Source organism: Xiphias gladius, chromosome 12 (genome assembly GCF_016859285.1).
Source record: "Xiphias gladius isolate SHS-SW01 ecotype Sanya breed wild chromosome 12, ASM1685928v1, whole genome shotgun sequence".
In the NCBI taxonomy this organism is placed as follows: Eukaryota; Metazoa; Chordata; class Actinopteri; order Istiophoriformes; family Xiphiidae; genus Xiphias; species Xiphias gladius.
This window is the reverse complement of record NC_053411.1, coordinates 340,712-367,051: the sequence shown is the minus strand read 5'-3', so window position 1 is coordinate 367,051 and position 26,340 is coordinate 340,712. Positions and strand designations below refer to the sequence as shown.

The 26,340-nt window shown below is 40.8% G+C and overlaps 2 protein-coding genes across 4 annotated transcripts in view; one reads left to right on the top strand and one right to left on the bottom strand.

Annotated features, from left to right (window-relative positions):
* Positions 1-17,969, bottom strand: part of pelp1 (proline, glutamate and leucine rich protein 1) — a 21,517-nt gene extending 3,548 nt beyond the window's left edge. The window contains exons 1-17 of the mRNA XM_040141063.1: positions 17,812-17,969; positions 17,533-17,597; positions 16,562-16,667; positions 16,233-16,382; positions 15,665-15,736; positions 15,444-15,503; positions 15,066-15,222; positions 12,238-12,370; positions 11,370-11,457; positions 11,142-11,230; positions 10,723-10,836; positions 8,939-9,089; positions 7,376-7,529; positions 7,233-7,288; positions 6,796-6,929; positions 6,319-6,421; positions 1,834-3,459 (exon numbers count right to left, since the gene is read on the bottom strand). Of these exons, the coding sequence (XP_039996997.1) occupies positions 1,834-3,459; positions 6,319-6,421; positions 6,796-6,929; positions 7,233-7,288; positions 7,376-7,529; positions 8,939-9,089; positions 10,723-10,836; positions 11,142-11,230; positions 11,370-11,457; positions 12,238-12,370; positions 15,066-15,222; positions 15,444-15,503; positions 15,665-15,736; positions 16,233-16,382; positions 16,562-16,667; positions 17,533-17,597; positions 17,812-17,952 (3,399 nt within the window). The 5' untranslated portion in view covers positions 17,953-17,969. The remainder of the gene's footprint in view (positions 1-1,833; positions 3,460-6,318; positions 6,422-6,795; positions 6,930-7,232; positions 7,289-7,375; positions 7,530-8,938; positions 9,090-10,722; positions 10,837-11,141; positions 11,231-11,369; positions 11,458-12,237; positions 12,371-15,065; positions 15,223-15,443; positions 15,504-15,664; positions 15,737-16,232; positions 16,383-16,561; positions 16,668-17,532; positions 17,598-17,811) is intronic.
* On the top strand, positions 17,545-26,340 carry med11 (mediator complex subunit 11). 3 transcript variants are annotated; one of them, XM_040141072.1, is made up of 4 exons: positions 17,955-18,069; positions 18,193-18,264; positions 25,363-25,493; positions 26,061-26,340. In XM_040141072.1, exons 2-4 carry the CDS (start codon positions 18,195-18,197, stop codon positions 26,208-26,210), a joined length of 351 nt encoding a protein of 116 aa, XP_039997006.1. In that variant the 5' UTR covers positions 17,955-18,069; positions 18,193-18,194; the 3' UTR covers positions 26,211-26,340. The 3 variants fall into 3 exon arrangements, with proteins under 3 accessions (XP_039997007.1, XP_039997006.1, XP_039997005.1); XM_040141073.1 differs by lacking the exons at positions 17,955-18,069; positions 18,193-18,264 and adding an exon at positions 17,545-17,766; XM_040141071.1 differs by lacking the exon at positions 17,955-18,069 and having other exon boundaries at positions 18,159-18,264.

The following is a 26,340-nucleotide window of genomic DNA, read 5'->3' as shown; positions in this document are numbered from 1 at the left end:
TTTCAAAGAAGATGAAGGGAAATGGGAGGCCCCCGAGCTAATTTTCAAGTGCCATAGCATAGGGTCTGAATACTTATGTCAATGTGATTTCAGTTTTACCTCTCTTATAAATTTGCCAAAACTTCTAGAATTCTGTTTTCCTTTTGTCATTATAGGGTATGGAGTGTAGATTTATGAGGGAAAAATGAAATTAAATTATTTTAGCATAAGGCTTCAACACAACCATGAAAAAAGTAAGGGTTCTGAATACTTTCTGAATGCACTGTAACTATGTGCTAAACTGGATATATGGAGTCAGATGAAACACCATCATCCATGTTATAAACTTTAAACTCTACATACTCACATTCTTAAAGTTGGACGGGTGGGGGTACATTTTGAAGCCAAAGCATGAATCGGTATGAGGCTCAATAAACAGTCTACAGAAAGTAAATAATGACATTTAAAGGTAATATAAGAAAGCTGTACCTCCTGGTGTGTATTTAAAATCTCATTTGAAAGCAGTTTGCTGAAGTTTGACTGACATACTAATTCTAGGTCAAGACCTAAAATAAACTATACTAAAAATTGTTCACAACATTTTTGGCAAAACATTTTCTGAAGACTAAAAAAATGACATGATGTGTCAACTAAAACCATATTAAAATGTTTGTTCACTTTGACTAAGGTGAGACTAAAATATCCAGAGTTTTAGTCAAAAACTGATTAAAAATCAAAAGGATGACGTTGACTAAAGGCGACACATGGCGACATCATGTGACACCTGTAACACATGCTAGAAGCAACATGCTAGAAGCAGTGCGAACAAAGTGCAGGAACGGGTAGTTAAAGCTCCAAATCCACTACCTACAACATTAAATACCTCTTACATGTTGACACATCTGCTGCATCACTTTTACTTTTAATACTTCAAGTACATTTTTCTGATAACTCATTATCAATGCATTTTCCTAGGGTATTCATGGCTTTTACTTGTAATAAAGTATTTCTACAGAGCAGTATTGCAAATGAGGGTTAACATGTCAGGAGAGGGTGCTGTCTAATCATAAATCCCTTAGGTGCAGCAGTTCATGAACATATATTAACCTCTGAAATGATCATCATTCTGTTTGTATGAAATAGTGACTGAAACGCAACGACTACATGTTAGGCAGCAGTCCCTTCCAAGCCATTTCCAAGCTGACATCATCTGACAAAATCACCATACACATAATTTAAAGACAATGGCTGTGCTGTGATTTTGGCTATATTTACGTGTTATATAATCATTCAGAGAGAAAGTTAAGAGGGTCGTTCATGTCTGTGTCAGCTGCTGTGCAGTCAACTGAATGAGATGCATAACGCTGTGCCTGCAGTGTGAAAGCCTGCCCTTACGTAGCAATACTCTCTTTCTTCGGAAAGTAGCTAAGCTTTGTCCAAAAAGCCGCTAAATTTGTCTCTAGGTGTTTTTGTGAAGAGAAGTTGCTAAAGGGGTGTGAAAGTCAATAAATCTAGCAAACAAATGCGCCAAGCTGGCTACACTGCCTGTAAATGGCCCCCTGATGACACAACAGAAACTGTTTGCACTAATTCATTTTGAAAAAGAGCATGCGGCATTCAGCTGATCAATGTTGTAACTTTATCATGAACTCAGTCAGTCAGTCAGTCAGTCAGTCCAGTGGCATTTGGTTTATATGACTGGCCCCGCTGTTGCGGTCCAGCCAAAAATAGCTGGCATTTCTTCATTTCTTCCATCCTCCCACCCTCTTTTTTTTTTATCTCACTTTAAGTACTTTAACACTCTGATGTCATCAGTTTCCTTGAGAGTTGAGATTTTAAAACTGTGCTAACTACCTGTTGATTCTGATTGGTTGTGTGTTCTTCTGAGGAGGCTGTTGGCTCAATCGCACTGGCTCCTTGCTCCCACAAGCTCGCATCCTCCTGCACCATTCTTCCTCCAGCTCTCCCTAACTCCTCTGTCTCCTCCCTCTCCTCCAATGCTCCTCCGGTAACACAGAGTATCTGTGGCATGGTGGGATCATCCATCCTTTCACTTTCATCATCCTCCCCCTCACCCTCCCGTGCCTCCTCCAGGACTCCAATGCTCTCCACCTCCTGCAACTTCATCCTGTCCTCTCCAAACAGCACTCTGTTGGTGTGGATCTCCTCTATCCCTCCTTCTTCATCTCTCTCCACACTGAATCCAGCCATCCTTCCTTCATCCACTGCTGCTTGGAGCACCTTCCCCTCCTCCATCCCCACCTCTCCTGCTTTGTCCTCTGCACCCTCAAGAGGAGGTATATCCCCATCCTCTTCCTCCTCCTCTTCCTCCAGCTCTTCCCCCTCTTCTTCATCATAATCCTCATACTCCTCTCCATCATAAAACTCATCCTCAGCAAAATCGCTCACTTCCTCCTCCTCATCCTCCTCATCCATCCCTTCCTCTTCCTCCTCCAGCTCTTCATCATCCTCCATGTCCTCCTCCTCTTCCTCCTCCTCGTCGGTGCTGTTGATGTTGATGACAGCTGAATCTTCGTTGCTGGCAGGTGGTGGTTGGTGCTGGTGGAGGTGCCGTCCCTGCTGACTGAGCTGATTCTGCAGCTGCTGCATCTGGAGAGGTAGACCCATGGGGTTAGGCTGGCTCGGTGTGGAGGGCTGCAGCAGCATCTGCTGGAGCTGAGGTCTGCCAGGCATTGAGTCCCCCAAACCACCAGGTGGAGCTGTGAGTGTGCTGGAGTTCAAAGGTGGAACCAAGGAAACCACTGAGGTGCTAGAAGGAGGGAAGGAGTTGATGGGGGTGGTGGAAGTGGAGAGGATGGGGGAGGAGGTGGCGAGGTTGTTGGAAAGCGAGAGGCCATCTAATGTGGTTGGTGCTGCTGTTGTGGGTACCATGGTGACACATTCTCCTCCTGGTAGCGTGACTGTAGTGCTCCCTGGTGCAGCAGAGGCCATGTTCTGGGAGTTTGCTGCTACTGCCGTGTCATCCTGCTGGTTCTCCATGTTGAGCATACCCGGAGGAACAATGACCACGCTGTCGTCTGAGTCACTGGCTAGAGAAATCTCCACGTCCTCCGTTTCCTCTTTTTCATAGCGGATGAACACAGGTCTCTGCCCTTCTGGAGGGCCAAGCGAAGCCTGATCTGGCAGATGGTGTGTGTGCGGGGACAGGATCATGTCTCCTGGGGTGGGGGCCTGACCCGGCAGCCCTGGCACCAGGGAGAGGTGGTTCTCCAGAGAGCCCAGCAGGGAAGCGGGGCCCAGGCCGAGCGAGTGGCGGGTGGGGAAGGGAGGACCAGGGGCGGTTCCTCCTAAAAGGGTTGGCAAAGTGAGACCAGGGGTAGGCCCCTGGGAGGATGGGAGGACTGGAACTGTAGGGGTGTGTTTCAGGGTAAGGGGGGGTAAGGGGAGGGTGAGGGAGGGAGTGCGGGGGTGGAGGAGGGAGTTACAGATGGTCAGAGCCTCAGTACAGAATGTAGAGACCTAAGAGGGGAGGGAGGGAGCATACGTACAGAGAGTCATTAAAACTGTGTAATGAATGACAGGAAAATAGCTTGTACACGTAAATATAGTACATGACGTTTTGTCATGATGTATTTTGTTCTTTGCCTCGTCTGACACCTCTGGTACCCTTTTCCAACAAGGCAGTTTGAGGGCTGGTTCTAAGTAGGTGCCTAATCTCAAACCAATTTTTCACATTTTTACAGTCAAAGAACTGGCTCTCAGCAAGGAAAACTGGTTTGAAAGCAGCACCAACACTTTGCTGGTCTAGAACCAAGAACCATATACGTCAAGGGCTGTGGGGGGAGACCAAATAAAACTTTGTGACTGCCATTTTTAAAAATTTGGAAATTAACATAAAATGTTTGGATGCCAATGTACGTTTGCAAAGCCTGGTACAACACGTGTAAAGAGACGAAGTAGTCCACCATTGTTGTTGTTTTGCTAGCGTTCCTGTGAAAGCAGAGACATATACAGACGTACAGACAGGTACGTCTGTACCAGTCAGTGACATAATTTTGTAATTTTGCCTCTATACACCACCACAATGGATTTGAGACGAAGCCATCAAGATTAGATTGAAGTGTGGACTTTCAGCTTTATCTCAAGGGGTTTAGTGAAAATTGCATTAACCATTTAGGAATTACAGCCATTTTTATACATCGTATCCATTTTCAGAGGCTCAAAAGTAATTGCACAATGGACTGACCATCAGTTTCATGGCTAGGTGTGGCCTGTTCCCTCATTATTTCATGACAAATTAAGCAGATAAAAGTTCAGCAGTTGATTCCAAGTGTTGAATTTGCATTTGGTAGCTGTTCATGGGAACTCTCAATGTGCAGTCCAAAGAGGTGCTGATTCAAATTAGGCTGAGAAAAAGAAACCAAAAAAAAAAAAAAAAAAAAAAAACGGAAAAAAAAAAAAAACTTTGCCTGAAAACATCTAAAAAAAAAAAAAAAAGCCTGCCCAGTTCTGGAACAAGATTCTTTGGACAGATGAAACCAAGATTAACTGAGGAAATGAACAGCTTATGATCCAAAGCATTCCACATCATCTGTCAAACATAGTGGAGGCAGTTTTATGGCATGGGCATGTATGGCTGCCAGTGGAACTGGTTCACTGGTGTTTATTGATACATGTAGCAGGATGAATTCTGAAGTTTATAGGGCTATACCATCTGCTCAGATTCAGCCAAATGCTGTGAAAACTGATCGTGCTTCACAGTACAGATGGATAACAAAACAAAGCATAGTGTCAAAGCAATCCAATAGCTTGTCAAGGCAAAGAAATGGAATATTTTTAAAAGGCCAAGTCAGTCACCTGACCTCAACCCAGTTGAGAATGCTTTTCACTTACTGAAGACAAAACTGAGGGCAGAAAGACCCACAAACAAGCAGCAAGCTAAGGCGGCTGCAATAAAGTCCTGGCAAGCATCTCAAGGGAAGAATCTCAGCATTTGGTGTTGTCCATGGGTTCCAGGTTTCAGGCAGTCATTTACTGCAAAGGATTTTCATCCAAGTAGTAAAGATAATCCTTATATTTACAATTATGTTGGTTTGTCCAGTTACTTTTGAGCTTAAAAAGGATGGAATATCTATAAAAATGGCAATATTTTTGTTAAACCCTTGATGAAAACTGAAAGTCTATACTTCATCACATTTTGATGGCTTCATTTCAAATCCACTGTGGTGGTGTACAGAGGCAAAATTATGAAAATTGTGTCACTGTCTGACTGTATACAGTGACTATACAGTGACATAATGACATGACTATGGTGGCTCTCTAGCCTGTGGAAAAGCAAACCGGTTCTTAGAAGGTTCGCAAGTTGAACCAACTCAGAACTGGCGCTAGCACCAGCCCAGAACTGAAACCTAGGTTTGCATTGGTGGAAAGGGGCTATAGGCGTGTTACAGTAAAACAATTAATCCATGATCACAAAAAGAGAAGCTACGTTCAAATCATTATCCATTTGTAACGTTAGCCTGTAGTCAGTTCAACTCATGGTTAGACCAGTTTCACCAGTGAAAACCAACTGGCAACTTAGCACAAAAGAGATGTACTGCTGAGATGGTTCTCCATCTTGTATCGATTTGGGCCATGTACAGTCAAACAACAGCACTATCTGATATAGGGCTGTCCCCAAGTAAAGATTTTTAGAGTCAGCTATGAGTTGGAACTTCTAACTGATGCCTTGATTCTGTTTCCCCACACATGTCTCTAATTCCATTCGAGTTAGTTTTGTGGTTCAGTCATTTTAAGACAAGACTGGGTTTGTAAAGTTTACAGCATGCCACTCTGTTGCTCCTGTGTTGCTCTATGTACTATGAGGCAGCTTAAAAAAAAAAAAAAAAAGTGCAGTGAGTCAACTCACAAAATGGGAGTCAACTCAGGGTCTTCTCGACTGATGCACTGACTCATCGACTTTTAGGGGACAGCTGTAATGTTATTATTTATTTCAATGAGACCACTGTGGTGGCTCAGTAGGGGTGCCAATAGATTAACCTGACTCAACCTACACTGCAACTTGGCCCCCCCCAGTAGCCCAATGGTTAATAGACGTATACACATACCACGTTTGTCAGTTTCACTGCGAGGGACCTTTGATGCATGTTATTTCTCTCTCCCTACGAATGTCGCAACGGAAGACAGAATGATTGCTGCTGTGATAATTTATAGAGTTGTAAAATCTTGTCCCATAGTATTATAAAACTGCTGTTCAGTGTTTTGGTATCTAATAAACCCTCAAATACATGGATCTGTTACTCAAACCTTTCAACACATTTGTACCACTCAGCCGAATCTCCCTACTGCATTCTTTTCTCTCTCCCCGAGAGCAGTCACCTTGAGGTTGCGGTCAGCGCGTGCGTTGCTGAGGATGGATACAGCACAGGTCAGAGGTGGAGGCCAACAGGGTGATGGGACCAGGACCAGAGCCAGCAATAACCTGAAAATCCACAAAAACAAAACACTGATATGAACCCATCTACATTGCACTGTACAACCGTCAACAGCCTGATCATGTATTTTATTTGATGAATATGTCCAAAAAATGTTTTCCCTTATATTGGCAGACAGTGTATAAAAAGGGCTACGATTCATCCCACTATGAATAGAAACAGTCAGCACTTTAACCTCATAATCATTAATTATTTCACAAGTTAATAATAGTAATAATTAATTAATTTAGCATCTTTCATAAACAAAATGCAGCTCAAAGTGCTTTACAGTTAAAGTAATAAGCAAATACAAACAAAGAACAGATACTAATGAAGTACACTTGTAAATCTATGTTTGATATGATGTGAATGAAGGTAATACCTGTATAGCTCTCTTCGGGCAAGGGCACTGCTGTACTGCCCACTAACGCCCCCTGCAGATTCACATGCACTGTTGCTGCTGGACTGTTGCTGCTGAAGACGCACACTCAGCGGCAGCACCACATCATGAAGACGCTATGAGAAAAAATTAACACAGAGTAGAAAACCACAGACTGACTGTTTGCTATTAAAAAAGCAAATGAGTTGTCCAGGGACAGAAGGGAGACCCATCCATGACATCATCTCGTCTAAGAACTACTACTATGTCAGTTACTACAGCAGGTGACTGATCTCTGCTGTGTGTTTCAGAGAAATCTGTAGTGTTTAGTATAAGTAGTTTAATAGTTACAGTGAAGATCTGATTAAGAAATCAAACTGCTGTTTTTGCATGTTTTCAACTAAATTACAATGCAACAACAATGTGACATCGACATTTACCTTGTGTATATCATCCTTTAGCAGTGTACCACTTGTCAGTATGATTTGTCTCAGTGCTGTGAAGAGGAAACATCTGTGTAATTAAAACGGATTTACAAAAGACCATTTACAAAAGATGTACTCAGACTGAGGCAGCATCTCACCTCTGAGGGCTGAAAGGCAAGTATCCTGATTGGCCAAAAGGTCTCCTTTTCTCTGGAGTGATGGCCCACCTGCATCTGCTATGACCAAAGGCTTTGTCCTCCGAGGGCCTGGTTTCCCTCCAGGGACCACATCAGCTGACAGACCTGCCCGGAGCTGGAGTAAAAGACCAGACAAAAAGACAAAGGGAGAGTTAGAGACAACGTACATGCTGCTGCACTGACATATGACAAAGACATACAGATATAGATGACAAATTAAAGGAAAAACCAAAAAGGTGTCTTTATAAAGGTGCAGGGCCACTATGGGCCGCCAGAACAGCTTCAGTGCACCTTGGCATAGATTCTACGAGACTCTGGAACTCTGGATGGAATACCATTCTTCCAAAACATATTCCCTCATTTGGTGTTTTGATGATGTTGGTGGAGGGTGCTGCTTAACACGTTGGCACAAAAATCGCCTATCATATGATACAAATCATTTTCATACTCGTTAAACCAGTCAGTGACAATTTCTGCCCTACGAATGGCGCAACTGTCATCCTGGAAGAGACCACTCCCATCAGGATACAAATGTTTCAGCATAGGTGATGACTCAGAAAAACTTCGTATTGATTTGTAGAGACCCTTCCATCTAAGGAGACATGTGGATCCAAACCATTACAGCAAAAATGTTCACCACAGCATAACTGAGCCAACGGATCCCCTCACTGTAGACCCCTACAGTGAGGGGCAAGCATTCAGGCCTGTACAACTCTTTTGGTGTACGCCACACATGCATTCGCCCACTTGTTGAAAATATGGTGAAGGACAACTCATCTGACTATATCACTTTTTTCCACATCTCTGTAGACCAGTGCCTATGGTTTTTGCACAACTGAACTCTCAAATATGCATTCATCTATGTAATGAGGGGTTTATGCACGGCAACCCTAATATAATATCCCTCTCTTATTTACATAAGTGTTGACGGACTGCTACCGTCCTGCATTGACATTCTCAGTCAACTGAGGAAGAGATCTTCTTCCGTTTTTCCTTACATATCGCACTAATGCACGAGCAGAACTGTCATCAAATGTACGCTGTAAACCACAATTTCCAACCCTATTTACTGATGTCGTTTTAATGCAGATGTCACTTTGGTTGCTATTACTATTGAAATACAAGCCAGTTGAGCATATTTTGTGACTGAAGCTCCTGACATCTGTGCCCCAGCAATGAACCCTCTTTCAAAGTCACTTATATCTTTTCCTCCTGCAATCGTGATACAAATTCAGAATCAACTGGGCCTGCTCAGCATTTCTTTACATGCCACACAGCCTGCTTTGATGTTAATTGCTTAATTGTAGTGCAACTGTGTGGAAGTATCTGCATTCATTATGTTTGTCCACTCATTTATTCAGGTTCTTCCTTTAATTTGTCACCTGTCTGTAGTAGACACCTGCTGCAACAAACTGCTTGTCCATCTGAGTTTCAAAAAGCAAATGTCTAAAACTAAGTCATTTTTATTGTTAAATACATGGTGCTTAAGTATATTCAAACTAACTACATGGAACTTGAACTCACCTTGACAGACTCTGCCCCTGGTGTGATGTCACCGAGCAGGTGGCTAAAAAGGAGCTCTGAATGGCTTGGGCTTCCTTGAAGAATGCTAGCAGAGGCTCCAGCCACCTGGACCCAGAGCTCTAAGGTTCTGTACACCGATACTCGCACTGAGCTGTGGAATGAAGGAAGAGCCACAAGAAACAAACGCTTCAGCCTCCCCAGCTTTATGATACACGCCAAATATTTTTGCTCAGTGCTGTTTGCATTATAATAGACTGAGAAAATTTAGGCCTTTTTCCATGCCTTGACCCGTAATCATACCATGGTTTGTATCCTGTATGTCATTCAACACAAAAAAACTAACCATATTAATGACCAATGATAAAACACACATTTTACACCCATTGCTCATTAAAGAATATGCTAATTTACATCCAAAAACACTCAAAATACCATATATGGTCAGCCTTTGTAAAATAGCCTTAATTTAGGAATACTGTGGAAAATCTCCCAACTAGGAAAGATAATGTACACTACTGTTCAGAGGTTTTAAAACACTTAATTTTTTTATATTTAAATAACTCAACGTCTCAGTGTTCCTGAAATCAAAGTGATTTTAAAAACAAGGAATCATGGAACTAAATTTAATCTAAAGGTTTGACTCATTCAGCAGCCGAACACACTTGTGACGTTCCTTCGACAATGGAAATCAAATATTGTTCAGAAAGTTTGTCCCACCACTGTTGCAGAAGTTCCCAAAAATGTGTTGCACTTGTAGTTTGTTTTGCTTTTACTTCTTTCCAGTTCATCCCAAATCAGCTCCATGGAATTTAAGGCTGGAGACTGTTCCGGTCTTCCATCATTTGAAGCCTACCCTCTAGTTCTTTTCTTCTACTGTTTTGGGTCATTATCTTACTGTAGGATGAACCCCTAACCAACCAGTCTGTCTCCTTTGTTACTTGCCTTTTCCTCACCTTTTTGATAGCAATATACAATACTACTTCATGCAGTACAGTATTGTCCTAATAATGCATCAGAATTGTAGTAACACAGTTTGTTCCAATACTGCCTTTGTACAGACAGGGTTTGTAAGTAATCAACAAAATTTGGGGGAACTGAAGGAATTGTTTGAATTAACTTTCAAGGCTTTAATTTCCTTCCATTGCGGCAGGAAAGCTGTGGATTAACCAATTTCTTAATCCCTGAAAAGGGCGTGTTTTCTATAAAATTTAAATGATTTTTCAGTTTTTGGTAACCTAGACTATTTTTTTCTTTTTTTACCTTGGGCAGAGTACCACATACCTTTGTATCATTTAAGGTTGACTTGAAATGCTTAAATTTAATTGAAAACTGGAATGGGGGTTGTTCTAAAACTTTGACCATTGGTGTAGTCAAACATGACAATAAGCTTAAAAAAGTGCTAAATGAGGGTCAGCTAAGGCAAAATTAATAGTAGAACAATGTACCTCCAAGACATCATCCCCAATACCTGATTCAGTGAATCCAATTCAAATTAAAAGGTAGGATATTGAAATGTAACAGGTCATTCATTTGCTAGTTTCAAATGACACTCGCCCAAAAATGCTTGATTTTCCCATGTCTGCTGCAGCATTCGAGAGATCCATAGTTGTAAGACAATCAGTTGCTGATACAAAACGCTGATGTGGCGGACAAAAGTATTGTTTTTTTGAACATTGGTGCATGTAATTTGGGTATTGGTTACTCTGCGTTTACACTTGTAAACACTTGGGGCTTGTTTGTACAAATAAAACAAAAGCTTCCAGGTGTGGAAGCCCTGCAGTTACCTGTAGGCTCTCTGCTGTCCCAGACTGGCTTCATGCAGAGGTGTCCAGGCAGATAGGGTTTGAGAGAACAGCCTCTGTAGTACTACAGTGTATTGAACCATGCCGCTACGTACACTGTAATATACACACAGAACAGACAAAGCGCCAGCAACCCACAAACATCAATGCCATATTAACACTGTAATCCTCTATACGTGCTGGTATCTTCAGAATGATTCATCTATTGAATATGATATAAATATTTGTGATGTTCAAAAAACAAAACAAAAAACAAAATAACATAACCAAGATCTGACAAAGCGACATTTTCCTACAAACAATAACTTATATCTTCAGAGTCAGCTAATGTGTGTGTGTGTGTGTGTGTGTGTGTGTGTGTGTGTGTGTGTGTGTGTGTGTGTGTGTGTGTGTGTACTCACACTGTGATAAGAGTTGATAGGACTTCCAGTGTGTTGGTGTGTATGATGGGCAGGACCAGCATCCTCACACCTCCGTCTCCTGTTAAATTCTGACACATACGGGCGGATTATGATCAATGCCTTTTGTATATATGCATTTATAAAAATGTACCCAAAAGCTCTGGCTGATGGTACATCACCTGTGCTCATTAATAATTAGTGTGTGAGTTTGTGTGTGCGCGTACTCACTACGCTCTTGGAGCTGACAGCGACGGCTCGGCACACCAGGTTGAGTATTGGCCTGACAGGCAGACGGACAGCTGAGGCTGGATCTACCCTGATGGACAGAGACAAGATCAGAACACAATGAACACCTTTAATCCTGGAACAGTGATTTTCACAAACTCTTTACTTCCATTTGATTTTTGGTTTCGATCCTTGTTACTATGTGAGAGAAACACTGTTGAATGTATTGTATCTGCTAAAAGCGGTACTATGTGAAGACTTATAAGGTTTGTTATTCCTCAGTCTCTGTAAAATTAACTCTGCAATTATGCAATTCTTTTACTGACACTACACAGCATGATCATACTACATCTATTGTGTACTACAGGAAGGGTACCCCACATACAGACCTGGTTTTTACTATTTGTGGAAGTGACCATTCAGGCCATCCTGAGTAAATTACATTCTACCTGGAACACCCCAAGTAGGTTATCTTTTTCTCAAAAGTTTCTTCTCTCCAGCTAGTACATTAAGTCAGGAACTGGCAGGTTCTGCTATCTTACAAATAAAGTGCAAATAACCTGCAAAGAGTGGGAATTAGGTTCTTACTCATCTCCATGACCATTACCCAGTTGATGGAGTTAGACAGTCAGATCAAGGTGGACTTAGTCTAAATGAAAACTGTGGACATTTTTTATTGGGCATTTTTCTTGACATTGTAATGTCAAAGGGGCAGAAATTCAAGATATCAAAAAACCTTAGCATTTGAAAAACAAAATTATTCTAATAACTAAAAACCACAATATGTAAACAAGAACATTTCATTGTTGTTTGGGTGGAGAGACATTTTTCAAGTTGGGTTTTCCTTTAAAATTTTGTGTGTGTGTTTTACCTGAGTGTGTGTTTGAGTGCCAGGCAGATAGCTGTGTATCTGTGCTGGAGCTGCAACAGTAGCAGGGGATCTGATTGGTCGAGATGAGGAAAGGCCAGTTCTACCCCCGGACCTTCATACTGTACTGTTCCATCTGTCACAAGCAAACAACAATCAGCTCATAGCAAACTGTATCATCAGAGCACAATACAAATGTGAAAATCCAACCAACCCTGTTACGGCAGTTTCTTTTTTTAAAATATCTATTATTAGCTGTCTTGCCAATGTTCCATACGAAGAACAAAATCACCATCACCAAAATCACCATTGCACATTGTTCCCATAGACTGTAAAAACAATAAATGTTCCTGGCTATTTTATTACCAACGTCTGGAACCTCGACACGTATCATAGCACCACAACGGAGTCAAAAATTAGTATGTCTACCCAGGTGTCATGTTTCCATCATTACCGATCAAAGCTGGAGTCGATAAATAGCTGTGACTACTGCAGAGACATCTGACCCGAGAATGAATGCCAATTGTACCCTTTCCCACTGAAGACAAAAGCCAAATGTTAGTGGGTATTGATGGGTTTTTTGTCCACTGTGAAAGGGGTTTTAATTTAAAATGTAATTTGATTTTCAAGGGTTATAAAATAACTGTATAGTTCCTACACTGTAGTGTTTGACAAACTTAGTTTCAATCATCTATGACAAGGATTGGATTATCAGTTCTTTGACATTTGTGTTTCTCAAATCAGAATTGAAAGGGTACGACATCATTCTACATATCAAGTTCAGTGTTCATGTCATGGTAAGTTTTCCTCAGCTTGTGAAAACAGTTGTATAATGTCTTTGTGGCCTGATGGAGCTTAGTTAACTCTGGACAACCAATCCTGTTTTAATAAAAATATCGCATTAGCCGTTTAGGAATTATAGCCATTTTTATACATAGCCCCCCCCCCTTTTTTTAGAGGCTCAAGTTTAATTGGACAAACTAGCATAATTACAAATATAAGGATTTTTTTAATGCTTGTATGAAAAAGGCAAAATTTCTTTGCTTTGAGAAGCTCTTGGGTTGTCTTCAGTAAGTGAAAAGCATGCTCAGTTGGGTTGAGATCAGGTGACTGACTTGGCCAGTAAGGAATATTCCATTTCTTTGCCTTGAGAAAACTCTTGGGTTGCTTTTGCAGTATGTTTTGGGTCATTATCCATTTGTACTGTGAAGCACTGTCCTATCACTTTTGCAGCATTTGGCTGAATCTGAGCAGATGGTATAACCTTGTACACTTCAGAATTCATCCTGCTACTTCTATCAGCAGGTAAATCATCAATAAACACCAGTGACCCAGTTCCACCGGCAGCCATACATGCCCATGCCATAACACTGCCTCCACCATGTTTGACAGATGATGTGGTATGCTTCGTATCTTCCATTCCTTTCCATCTCCATACTCATCTCTTCCCATCATTCTGGTACAAGTTAATTTTGGTTTCATCTGTCCAAAGAATCTTGTTCCAGAACTGGGGAGGCTTTTCTAGTTGTTTACTGGCAAAGTCTAATCTGAGTGTTACGAGTGGTTTTCACTTTGTGGTACACCGTCTGTATTTACATTAATGAGGGCCTCTCTTGATTGTAGACTTTCACAAAAGCACCTGACAATGATACGCCAACCTTCTTGAGAGTGTTCGTGACCTGGCTAGAAGGTTGTGAAGGGGTTTTTCTTCACCTAGGAAGGAATTCTATGATCATTTAGTTGTCTTCTGTAGTCTTCCAGGCATTTCGGTATTGCTGAGCTGACCAGTGCTTTCCTTCTTTTTAAGTATGTACCATTGTAACACCATAGGCCACTCATTTCAAATCCATCTGGTGGTGTACAGAGGCAAATTTACAAAAATTGTGTCACTGTCAAAATACTTATGGACCTAACTGTATTAGGATTATTAACAGACAGAACAATTAATTTATGCACCGCTGCTGTTACGGTAAGGTCATTTTACACCATATATCATCTAATGTTGTTTTTCGGGCATTGTATATTTTCTGTTTCCTTTAATGGCCATGTATGAGTGAGAAAATGCCTTAAACTAATTTTATATCATTTCAAATATTTTCCTTGATGATCTTAAAATACATTTGCCAGTGATTTTCTTGACTGCATATTATTCCATTGATGAAATAAAACTTAAATTGGTATGGCATGGATTTATGTAAAATTTTCAGTAAAATTACTGATTCACCAGTTCAGGGAAAGCTTACTATGACATACAGTGATTAAATTAATTACACCCATTGGCCAATTTATTAGGTACACCTACATAAAACTAATGCTGTATAATACAACAGGCCTGCATAAACCCTCCCTAAATCTGTTTGGAAGAGGTGTTGATTTATTTTAATCATAATTTTGGAGGCTGTAATTTGTGGTCATGTTGAACTGAACTGGGTTATACTGAGAGGTGTTCCTAATATTTTGTCAACCTTAATTCACATAAATTGGGTTCAGGATCCCCTTGGAGCAAACAGAAAACGTTGCTGTGGGGAGGGACATCTGCACTAACCTGTAGATAAAGTCTACTTATCTGGAGTCAGCGCAAGCTGACTCCAGATAAGTGGCAGAAAATGGGTGGATGGATGGACGGACCAGGTGACTATTCCCAGCTGGGACTAAGTGAAACTTTAAGGTTGTCCCCAGGTGTTCACAAGACTGAGTTCTGTCTGTGTGTTGTTATTATTTGGCATATAACCACAATGAATTAAGTAAAAAAAAAAAAAAAGTTAGGGGGAGATATGAATTGAAGCCTGGTTCTACAGAGAAATACAACCATCAATGATAGAAAATTTTACCTGTTTCTGAACCTTGGTAGATCTGAGCCAGCAGGCCATTTGCTGAGGCCAGTAAGCAGTGAATCTGATTGGTCCAGCCCTCAGCTCTGCCAGCACCCACCCCTCTGTCCAACAGGCCCCCCAGACAGGGCAAGCGACCATAACACTGACAAGCTATCTAATATCAGAGAGTGACACAGGGACAAGGAAATTAAAAATGTCAAAAATCCTGCAGAAAAAGAGCTTGACTTCTGATGTTCTGCTTCACTATCAGTTTGCACTGTACTTTGGGAGGTAAGAGTGCATTGTTTTTGTGTGGAAGACTGAGAAAATGAGACAAGGGTAAAACCAACATATATATTTATCAATAGATATTATGAAAGAGTGAGAATCACAAACCCCTTGTGTTTTCTTGTTTGTACTGTCCATTTTGGAGAGGAAATAGGCTCCCAGTTTGTCCTAAAAGAAGAAAAACAGCTCAGATATTTCAGTTTTTTCTCAAATGACTGAAGTGAAATACATATGATCTTAAAGTTATCTCTAAATCAATACGACAAAGTTTCTAAATTGAGAAATAAAAATCCTTCATTCTAGTCTTCTTTGTCTCCTTTCTATCTTACCCGGAGGGACCCACAGGCTCTGGGGTAGTAGGTCATACAGGCTGTCATCCCCTCCATGGCTGACAGCTCACACTGCGATCACAGGAAGAAAAGTGAAAATAGGGCTAAACTGGTAAGGGCTGCAACAGCTGAAAGTTCTTTTAACTGTCAATTAATCTCTTGATTACTTTTCTATTAAATCAATTAATCATTTAGACATTAAAATGTAAAATGTAAAAGCAGCACATGGGCAATACCAGTTTTCACCAAGTTTGTCTAATTTTTCTACAAACAAAACTTGTACCATACTATGGAAGATGCTATAATCACATAAAACTGCAACATATCTTTAGAATGATAGTGCTGTTTAAAACTTCTGTTAATCGACTAATTGATTAATTGTTTCGACCAACTAGGCCACCAGGGCATCCAAACAAATCTTAAAAAATAATAACAATTCCACACGAGGCTTCATAGACTGCTTAATAATTGTGTTTTTGATGTTCTGTGTTGTCATGTGGCCCTTCATGATTACATGGTTCTGGCCACCATAAATTTTCCACCTGATTCCACTGCCCTGTTCCCTCACCTCTGTCTTGAGGCCCAGCAGAGACGTCAGGATGCCCAGGATGGAGTTGAGGCCAACTTCCCTGGCCAGCTCTGCTAGCTGGGATGAGTACTGTAGCAAATCCTTTAGAATGTTCACCGCAAGCTGGATGGTCTGAACTGGAGCCTGAGACTAAAGAAGAACATTCAAAGACATACAGTAGAGGAATCAGAAAAGGGGAAGTCGGGCTTTGTAGATTATCAGGTTTCCAATTAGTCATAAATCAGGTTTTATGGAAGAAACAAACTGACAACTTTGGACAACACAAAAAAGAGTGTGTTTTTGTGTGCATTTATGTGCACGCATAGTACCTGTATGACCTGCTGAAGGGAACGCAGCCAGGAAAGGCAGTGTTGCTCGAACAGATCACTGGAGCTGTCTTTAACCAGCATGGAGAGCAAGCAGAGCCCCTCAAACCTGCCCCCCACCACACACAGAGAGAGATTTTGTCTCAATACACTTTACCCTTTCCAACAGTTTGGAGTTGTAGGAAAATGCACCAGACTCCTAGTAAATCGTAGCAGCTCTCTCGTTGCATTAATCGTCGAAATCTGTGATTCATGAATAAGACTTATAATCAATGGAATTTGTCTCTGGTGTGTCAAGATTTTGTAGTAGATTGTAGATACAGGCTTCTCTTTGACCCCTCTACATCTCAGCTATTCTGTCTTAGTTCATCTCCAGGAACATTTACCTCTCAGCTTTTATATAGTTTTGTCATATGATAAGCAGGAATAAAAATAGGATAAAACGATAACATTTACACTATCTTACGGACAGTGATGAGAAACCTGCCACAAGGTATCAAAAAGGTATCCTACTGGTACTGAAACTTAGCTATCATGACTAGTATCGAAAAACTTGAAATTATACTTTGCCCTATTTATGACTGAAAAGCGCCAAACTTTACAGAATGGTCCTGTCTTACAAAAAAATTATCCCAAACAAACGGTGGGAAGTTTTCCTAAAGGCGCTGTATATTAAAAGTGTGAAAATTCATTAATAATGAGTTGTTCATGCTACCATTTTCGTCATCAGCAAGCCACATATGCTCTTCTTGGTGTTTTTCAGTTAAGAGTGTTTCAGTTATTCACTTTTGTCATTTGATACATAAGACAACGTCACTAGAAATACTAGTGAGGATAATACCAATATATTACCGAAATGTACAAAAAAAAATTAAAAAACGAAACAATAACATTACCACAACGTTACCACTGTTATCATTAGCATAGTGATGACTGAAATATTATAAAAGCTGGCGAAACATTCTTTTTCTCACCTGGTTTTGCTCGAGCCCAATTTTGCATTGCTGAAACCCACGAGACCCCCGACGGTGCTCGCGCCCTGCAGAGATAAAAAAAAAGGTGTTTACTATAAATGAAGGCAAAACACATTAAACAACACCAGCAACCCCTCAGCCTCTGTTACAGACTGTCCAACTCTAACTCCTGATGCCAGCTCAGTAAACAACAAAGCCTGTAGCTGCCGCTGCACAGCGACAGCATGCTAACAGGTAACTAGCTCCCAAGGTAACATGCTTCTTCGGGTCGGGCTCTACCTGTGTCGGGAACACGCCATGTTCTCTGTAGTTGGCCAATAAAGCAGGTAAATACTCTGGACGGTGTTCTTTCAGAACCGACACTAAACCCTCTGTTAGTCGCATAGCAGATGATCCATGCAGCCAAGCCGATGTAGCCATCTTGCTTCTCCGCCAAGCGTACGTCAACACTGTGCGACTGGTTGACGTCAATTTAGTGAGGTTTTTGTTGATGTGCAGATTCAGCAGTTTCAGCTTCCAAGCATTTGTCTTTTAAAGGTAAACTGAGCCAAGCAGGTTTATATATACCCCTGTCCACACCGGCCCTCTCGACTACACTGTGTGTTATAACAGTACAACTTGTTTTTGGAGAGCTGCTGACTGTAGCTGTTTCCTGCCTAGTGATGGCTAATGAGCGGCTCAGAGCTCTGGAGGACGTGGAGAAAGAGATAGCGATGATCCTGCAGTGTGCCGGTGAGGACATAATATAAAAAATTTAAGCAACAAAAATTGTACCCTTACATAATTTGACTGATTTTGTACTTACACTGCAGTAGTAGTAGCTACCAGACAGGGCCCAATTCTGCCCAGTGCGCAGAATTTTCAACCCCGCCATGTCCATGCTCATACCGTCCTACTGTCTTAATTACTTAAGAAAAATGTGTTTCTTACAGCTGTATTGATTATTTACTTACATTAACAGTGGAAACAATTAGAGCGGATAAATCGGTATTGGCGTTTATAACAGCTGGTAAGTAACAAGCAATTATTAATAATTACTTATTTTATTACCAGGGTAACTGTTTTATTACCGGGGCCGTATTGTATACCAGAGACCTCTACGAGTCCACTGTTGGCAGCAAACTAATCCCTGCGAGTAGATGAGTGGTGTAGGCTATCGCCCGTTGACAAACTTGATTTTACGTTTACGAGTCAGTAAGCATACAGTTCAAGTAATAATTGAACAACAGCACTATCATTCTATTTCGTACGTGCTTCGCTAGTGGATGCTCTGACCTCTGAAACAGTTGTAAAGGTAACTGTGGGGAGGCCCATGTCCCTGCTGAAGATGATGTCAGAGGCTCACGCAATTGTGAGCCTGGGACTGCTACACATGAGAAACATCCAACTTTCGTTTGTGCATCTCAAACTGCATCCAAGCTGCGACAAGCTCCGCAGGTTGTCTGCCTTCACGGGTGCAGATCAAAGTGGCATTTTGGAACTCACCCAGCGTTCTCCGCCAGGGTATGAGGCTAGGGTGTGTTCCGCACTATGTTCAGGTGTTCACTGATGCATCCCTCGCCTGCTTGGGCAGGATGCTCGACCAGGCCATGGTAGACAGTGGGTGGTCAGAACCAATCCGCCATATCAAACTGCTGGAGCTCAGAGCAGTTTAGAAGGTTGCCTAACTTTACTTAACAACTTACACGTGATGGAGAGGTCAGACAACACCAAAGTAGTAGCTTACCTAAACAGGCAGAGGGCCGTGAGGTCCCCCAGCCTGCACAGGATAGCTGCAGAAATACTGACTTGCAGATCACCATTTCTGCTTGTTGTAGTCATGTGCCAGGAACCTTCAATGTGGGAGCGGACAGGATGTCCAAAGGGGGTCCATTCAAGGACGAGTGGAGCATCTTGCCTGACGTGGCCTTGCTGATCTGGCAGCGGTTTGGCCGGCCTGTGGCTGACCTTTTTGCAAACAAGGAGAATGCACAGTGTCTTCTCTGGTACTCCCTTCGAGAGGGCAAGTCCCCCCCCTCTTGGGAGTGGATGCCTTAGCCCACTGGTGTGGCCCTCCGGCCTGCTCTACATCTTTCCACCCCTGACGCTGATGGTGCCGATGTTCCAAAGGATCCAAATGCAGCATTTATTGGTCATTTTGGTAGTGCCGGAGTGTCCGGGTGCCAGGTGGTACCCAGACCTGGTTCGGATGTCGTTGTCAGAGCCCTTCCTGCCGTTCCTGGACCTGCCTTCGGCGCTGACTCAGGCACGGGGGGCCAATTGTGTGTGCCTGTCCCTGGGGCAGCACGTAATATTCTGGCGGTTGAGAGGGAGAGATTGAGAGAGCTGGGTCTGCCAACTGTGGTAATTTCCACAATCCAGAACACCCTGGCAATTTAACGTCTATGGAAAGAGCTGTAACTCGAAGTTAGTAGAAGGCACCCAACAAACCTGAGAGAATTTGTGCTACAACATATTAGGTTAAGGGTCCTAAAATTTTGACCATAACATCTTCATTTGTTGTATTATTTAAAATAATATGTTACATTAAAAATCAAAAGCAACTTGTCTCTTATATTAAATATGGAATAGAGAATAGTGGATGCCAATTACTTTTGCTAGTTTCTATTGATTTCAGAGAGAATTGTGTTTTTTCTTGTTAAAGTGGAGGGGTAGACTAAAAATAATTTTGGTCAACTCTGTAAACCCTCAATTATCCTGTATTGGTAAGACTCTAGATCAAATACTTAAAGCCCCTCTAAAACATTTACATCAACATGACAGCAGTGTTACATGTTGGTTTCATGTTTTACTAAGTGCTTGACTGTATATCACTTTCAACAAGACAAGTCTGAACTGAATGCTGTCAGAGTAACTTAAAGGCTGCAACAGCAGTGGATTAAATATGAGAGAGACTTAATATGTGTTGTTCAACTTTCTGAAGATCACTGTAAAAAGTCTATCACTTAATCACCAATTTTTACGCTGAAAAATAATATGAGTTTAACCCTTAAATGCATACCTCGGGTCTTCAGGAACCCGGTACTATATACCCTTTCTAAATCATTCATTTCATTCAGTGAAGCACCCAGCCCCCTCCTTTTCCTTAAACTAACACACCAGTGTTCTGATGTCAGACTGTCAAAATTGTTTTTAAAAAAGCATAGTTTTTCCAATTGTTTTTCTCTAACAAGTTTAGAAGAGTCAATATAGACCTGAGGTACAGTGCATTCAGAAAGTATTCAGACCTTTAGTTTTTTAGTTATGTTGCAGTCTTATGCTAAAATCATTTAAATTAATTTCCCATCATCAATCTACACTCATTACCTCATAATGGTAAATCTAAAACAAAATTTTAGAAATTTTTTGCAAATTTATTAAAAAAGGAAAAACTGAAATATCACTTCAACATAAGTATTCCGTACTTAGTTCAAGCACCTATAGCAGCCATTACAGCCTTGAGTCTACTTGGGTATGACACAACAAGCTTTTCACACGTGGGTTTTGGGATTTTCTGCCATTCTTCTCTGCAGATCCTCTCAAACTCTATCAGGTTGGATGGGGACTGTCAGTGGACATCCATTTTCAGGTCTCTCCAGAGGGGTTCGCTTAGGTTCAAGTCAGGGCTCCAGCTGGGCTGCTCAAGGACATTCAACAAGTTGTCCCTAAGCCACTCCTGTGTTGTCTTGGCTGTGTTCCCAGAGTCATTGTCCTGTTGGAATGTGAACCATAGGCCAAGTTGGAGGTCATGAGCGCTCTGAACCAGGTTTTCATACGGATATCTCTGCACTTTGCTCCATTCAGCTGACCCTCAACCCTGTGTCCCTTCCACTGAAAAACACCTATACAGCATGATGCTACCACAAGCATGCTTGACCGTTAGGATGGTATTGGGAAGGTGATGAGCAGTGCCTGGTTTCCTCCAGACATGACACTTAGAATTGAGGCACTTAGAGAATCTTGTTTCTCACAGTCTGAGAGTCCTTTAGCTGCTTTTTTGCAAACTTCAAGCGGGCTGATGGTTGAAGGTTGTTCTTCTAGAAGTTTCTCCCATCTCCACACAGGATCTCTGGAGCTCAGCCAGAGTGACCATCAGGGTACATGGTCTCCTTTCTTACTAAGGCCCTTCTTTCCACCTGTAGGATGAGTCCTGGTTGTTCAAAAACTTCTTCCATTTAAGAATTATGGAGGCTTTTGGGAACCTTCTATGCAGCAGAAATATGCCTAGACACAACCCTGTCTCTGAGCTCTGCAGGTAATTCGTTCGACCTTATGGCTTGGTTTTCGCTCAGATATGCATTGTCAACAGTGAAACCTTATAAAGACAGGTGTGTACCTTTCAAAATCATGTCAAATCAATTGAATATACCACAGTTGGACAACCAAGGTGTAGAAACATCCCAAAGATGATCAAGAGTTGATCAAGGGAATCACCTGAGGTAAATTTCAAGTGTCATAGCAAAGGGTCTAAATACTTATGTCAATGTGATATTTCAGTGTTTCCTTTTTAATAAATATGCAAAAACTTCTTAAGTCTTATTTTGCTTCGTCATCGTAGGGTATTAAGTGTAGAATGATGGGGGAAAAAATTAATTTAAACAAAAAAAGGCAAGACAGTTGAATACTTTTTGAATACACTGTATGTAAGTGGGGTTTTTTTCAGTGATATGCTGTATGCAAGTGATAGCATGAAAACAGTTATGCAGAACAGAAGCATGAGAAAGACGAAGCTAGCTCTGACGACGTGCACTCTGAATGAGATAACATTTAAGATACTGTCCAAGTAGCAGTCCGAAGATAAGTTAGGACTGATGGGGGGATCTCCTTGTCTTTACCTCAACTGCCTCGGTCATGCCTAAATAAAGGCACAAGTAGTTTTCCTGGACAAATTTCCAACATGGACAGCCAGAAGATCTCACAAGCAACACACTTTCCTAGAAAACTTTGGCCTTCAGCTTTTGTGATGGCTGAAGTGCCACGACTTCCAGGAAGCTGATGAATCCTTTATAGTTCTTTGGTTTGTCCAGAAACACAACTGCTTCAGCTGATAAAACTCCTGCAAAACACTGGAGATTTATCTGTCAAGCTGTGCTGGTCCACAAAACAGTGGAGCAGTGTACGGTGTGCATGTCCATGTTGACCACGAGTAAGTGTAATTGATAATTATTTTGCTGACTAATTTTGTGTGGTCAGTGTTAGTCCATGAGAAGTTGCAGTATGTGTAAGATAAGAGTGTATAAACATGAAATATTACAGGCTATGCTGAGAAATAAGAAAAAAAGTCTGACATTTATATTATGATCATCATCATCTATAAATGATAGTAAAATTTCTTAAATGACAAAATATTTTTTCTGTGTTTGTTATTGTTAATAAGACATTCTTAAAAGTTTCAAGCAATATGATTTATTACAGTTAGGTAAATAAATATTTGGACAGTGACAAGATTTTCATAATTTTTGCCTCCGTATACAACCAAAATGGATTTGAAATGAAGCCATCAAGATGTGATTGAAGTGTAGACTTTTTATCTTTAATTCAAGGGGTTTAAAAGAAATATTGTATTAAACATTTAGGAATTACAGCCCTTTTATAGTCCCTCATTTTAGGAGGTTCAGATGTAATTAGACAATTGACTGACAAACAATTTCTTTGACAGGTGTGGCCTGTTCCCTCATTATTTCATGTCAAATGAAGCAGATAAATGGTCTGGAATTGATTCCAAGAGCTGAATTTGCATTTGGTAGCTTTTAATTGGACCTCTCGTTATGCAGTCCAAAGACATGTTGATGCAAATGAAGGAGGCCATCATTAGGCTGAAAAAAAAAAAACAACAGACAAATAGCAGAAACTTTAGGAATGGCCAAATCAACAATTCGGTACATTTTTAAAAAGAAAGAATGCACTTGCAAGCACAGCAACACCAAAAGGCCTGGAAGATCACTAGGCCGAGAGACACCTTCATGAATGTAAACTTGTAGCAATCAAGAATTGAAAGGCCAGAGTAGATTTTGCCAGAAAACATCTAAAAAAGCCTGCCCAGTGCACGAACAAGATTTTTCGGACAGATGAAACCAAGATTAACTTGTACCAGAATGACGGAAGGAGAATAATATGGAGAAGGAAAGGAACAGCTCATGATCCAAAGCATACCACATGATCTGTCAAACATGGTGGAGGCAGTGTCAAGGCATGGGCAAGTATGGCTGCCAATGGAACTGGATCGCTGGTGTTTATTGATGATGTGGCTGTTGATAGAAGTAGTAGGATGAATTCTGAAGTGTAAAGGTTTATACTAACTGCTCAGATTCAGCCAAATGATGCAAAAGTTATAGGACAGTGCTTGTGAGTACAGATGGATAATGACCCAAAACCCAAGAGCTTCTCAAGGCAAAGTAATGGAAAATTCTTCAATGGCCAAATCAGTCAACTGACGTCAACCCAACTGAGCATACTTTTCACTAACTGAAGACAAAATGGAAGGCAGGAAGACCCACAAACAAGCAGCAACTGAAAGCAGCTGCAGTAAAGGCCTGGCGAAGAAGAAGAAACTTACCATTTGGTGATCTCCATGGGGTCCCGACTTCAGGCAGTCACTGACTGCAAAGGATTGTCATCCAAGTATTGAAAATAATCCTCATATTTATAGATATGTTGGTTTGTCCAATTACATTTGAGCCTCTGAAAATGAAGGACTATGTATAAAAAGAGCTGTCCTACACGGTAAATGAGATTTTTTTTTGTTAAAATCCTTGAATTAAAGCTGAAAGTCTACATTTCAATCACATCTTGATAACTTTGTTTCAAATCCATTGTGGTGGTGTACAGAGGCAAAATAACAAAAATGTTGTTACTGTCCTAAAGCTTATGTACCTGACTGTATATGGCTTAATCTGTGTTATGTAAGTGCCAGGTTGCTATGACCCAAGGTATGGAGGAATGTTTGAAAAAACCCTTATGCATTTAAGTGTTAAACCACAAAACACTGAATGAGCCAATTTTAACTGGTGAATGAAATAAAGTGTATACAAATTATTTTTTCCCCTGTGGTTGGGCAAAAGAGGGATTTAAAAAAAACTCTTGTACAACAACAATAATAATCGTAAGTGTCCCTCACACAAATGATGGTTTTTATTGAGTTCCAACTCACCGCTGTTCTCCAGTAGTGACAGTGCTCCCTTTTTGGACTGGATGCCAAATATAACCGAGCACACACTATGACTTTCTGTAACACTCATGTCATGACGAATAAAGCTGCAACAAACTTCTAGCTACATACAGCTGTGTCTGAAAGACAAAAAAACCATCACTTAAACAGATAGATGAAGCCAACAATGTTACACATCCAATGTCTGAAAGGGGCATATGTGTAATGTAAGCTCTGTAAGTTCTGTTTGTATTTCCTTGTTGACTTTTGTGTCTTTTAAAGGCTCTCAGGATGGGCATGGCAAACTAGTGTAGGCTATAAATGCTATGGTGTGTGGCGTTGGTTCATGCTATATACAGTATTTTTCCCTATAAAATAGACATAAAATAAAAATAATAATAATATAAATTTTAAAAAATGGTGTTGCCAGTAGTGCTGAACCCACAAACTCTGCAGTTATCCTCAGCTCTACTGAGCTTTTCACCCTATTTGTGCTCATTGTTTTGGCTTTCTGGCCAACAAAATCAGCTCTCATCATCCTCCTTTGTAGCAGCAGTAGGTAGAGGTGGCTAATGTCAGATGTAATGTTTTCAGCCAGTTCGGCTGCAGCTTGAAGTAACACTATATTAGTGTCTAGTACAATATGAATTTAAATTATGCTCTTGGTATTGTCACAAAATTTTCTTGTATGCTTATCCTTGCAGGTAATATAGTTCTGGAACTCTCCAAAGACAAACATAATGCCAGCCTCCTGGACAGACAGCTGGTCCAGTTCCAGAACTCCGTAAACCGAGTGGAGAGTGAACTGAGCGCCCAGATCCGCTACCTCACACAGGTCAAATACACTGTAATAGTTTTTTTTTAAATTTGTACATTGTAACCCCAGAGACAACTGCTACAACAACAGAGCTTTAGTGCCTTATGGTACAAGTATTGTTTAGAAGACTGTTTCACTTTGACAAAAATAAGGTTATTATATGTATTGTTTTAAGTAGTTATATTTAGCCTGGATATACTGCTGAATATATCCATACATATTAGTGTGAAAGCTGATCAGAAACTCCTTAATTGGTTTGACACAAAACCTTAAATTGAAATTATAACTTTAAATTGAAAAGTGGAGAGTATAGCAATCAAATAAATCCCCTCTTTTCTACATAACTTATAGATTTTTCTTTTTAGTTCTTTTTGTTTTCGCGTATAGTTTTTTCTTCTCAATTTTTTTGTTTGACAATTAAGACTTATTGCTAAAAAATTATGAAACAAATCATATCCCATAGATGGGCTTCACAAATACAACCAGTTAAGTATTAATAAATACCATAATAAATATTTAATCAGTCAAAGTGCATCATATTATGAGCAGCAGAAGAAAGGTAATTCTCCTGTTTTTTTTCTCCAGGTAGCTACTGGTCAACCTCATGAAGGCTCCACTTATTCAGCCAGGAAGGACTGTCAGATGGCACTGAACAGAGCAGAGTACGCCAAGGTCAAACTTGGAGAACTGGGACGGGCTTGCGAAGTCATGCTGGAGCAGCAGCAGCAGACATGAAAGCAGAGAGGGCAGATGGCCGACTGGTGGAATAGCAATCACTGGGCAACATTTCACTCCGATACTTGATATGACTGTTTCAGCATTCATTCTGCACTTATGCCACCAGCATTAAAAACTTTTAATAATC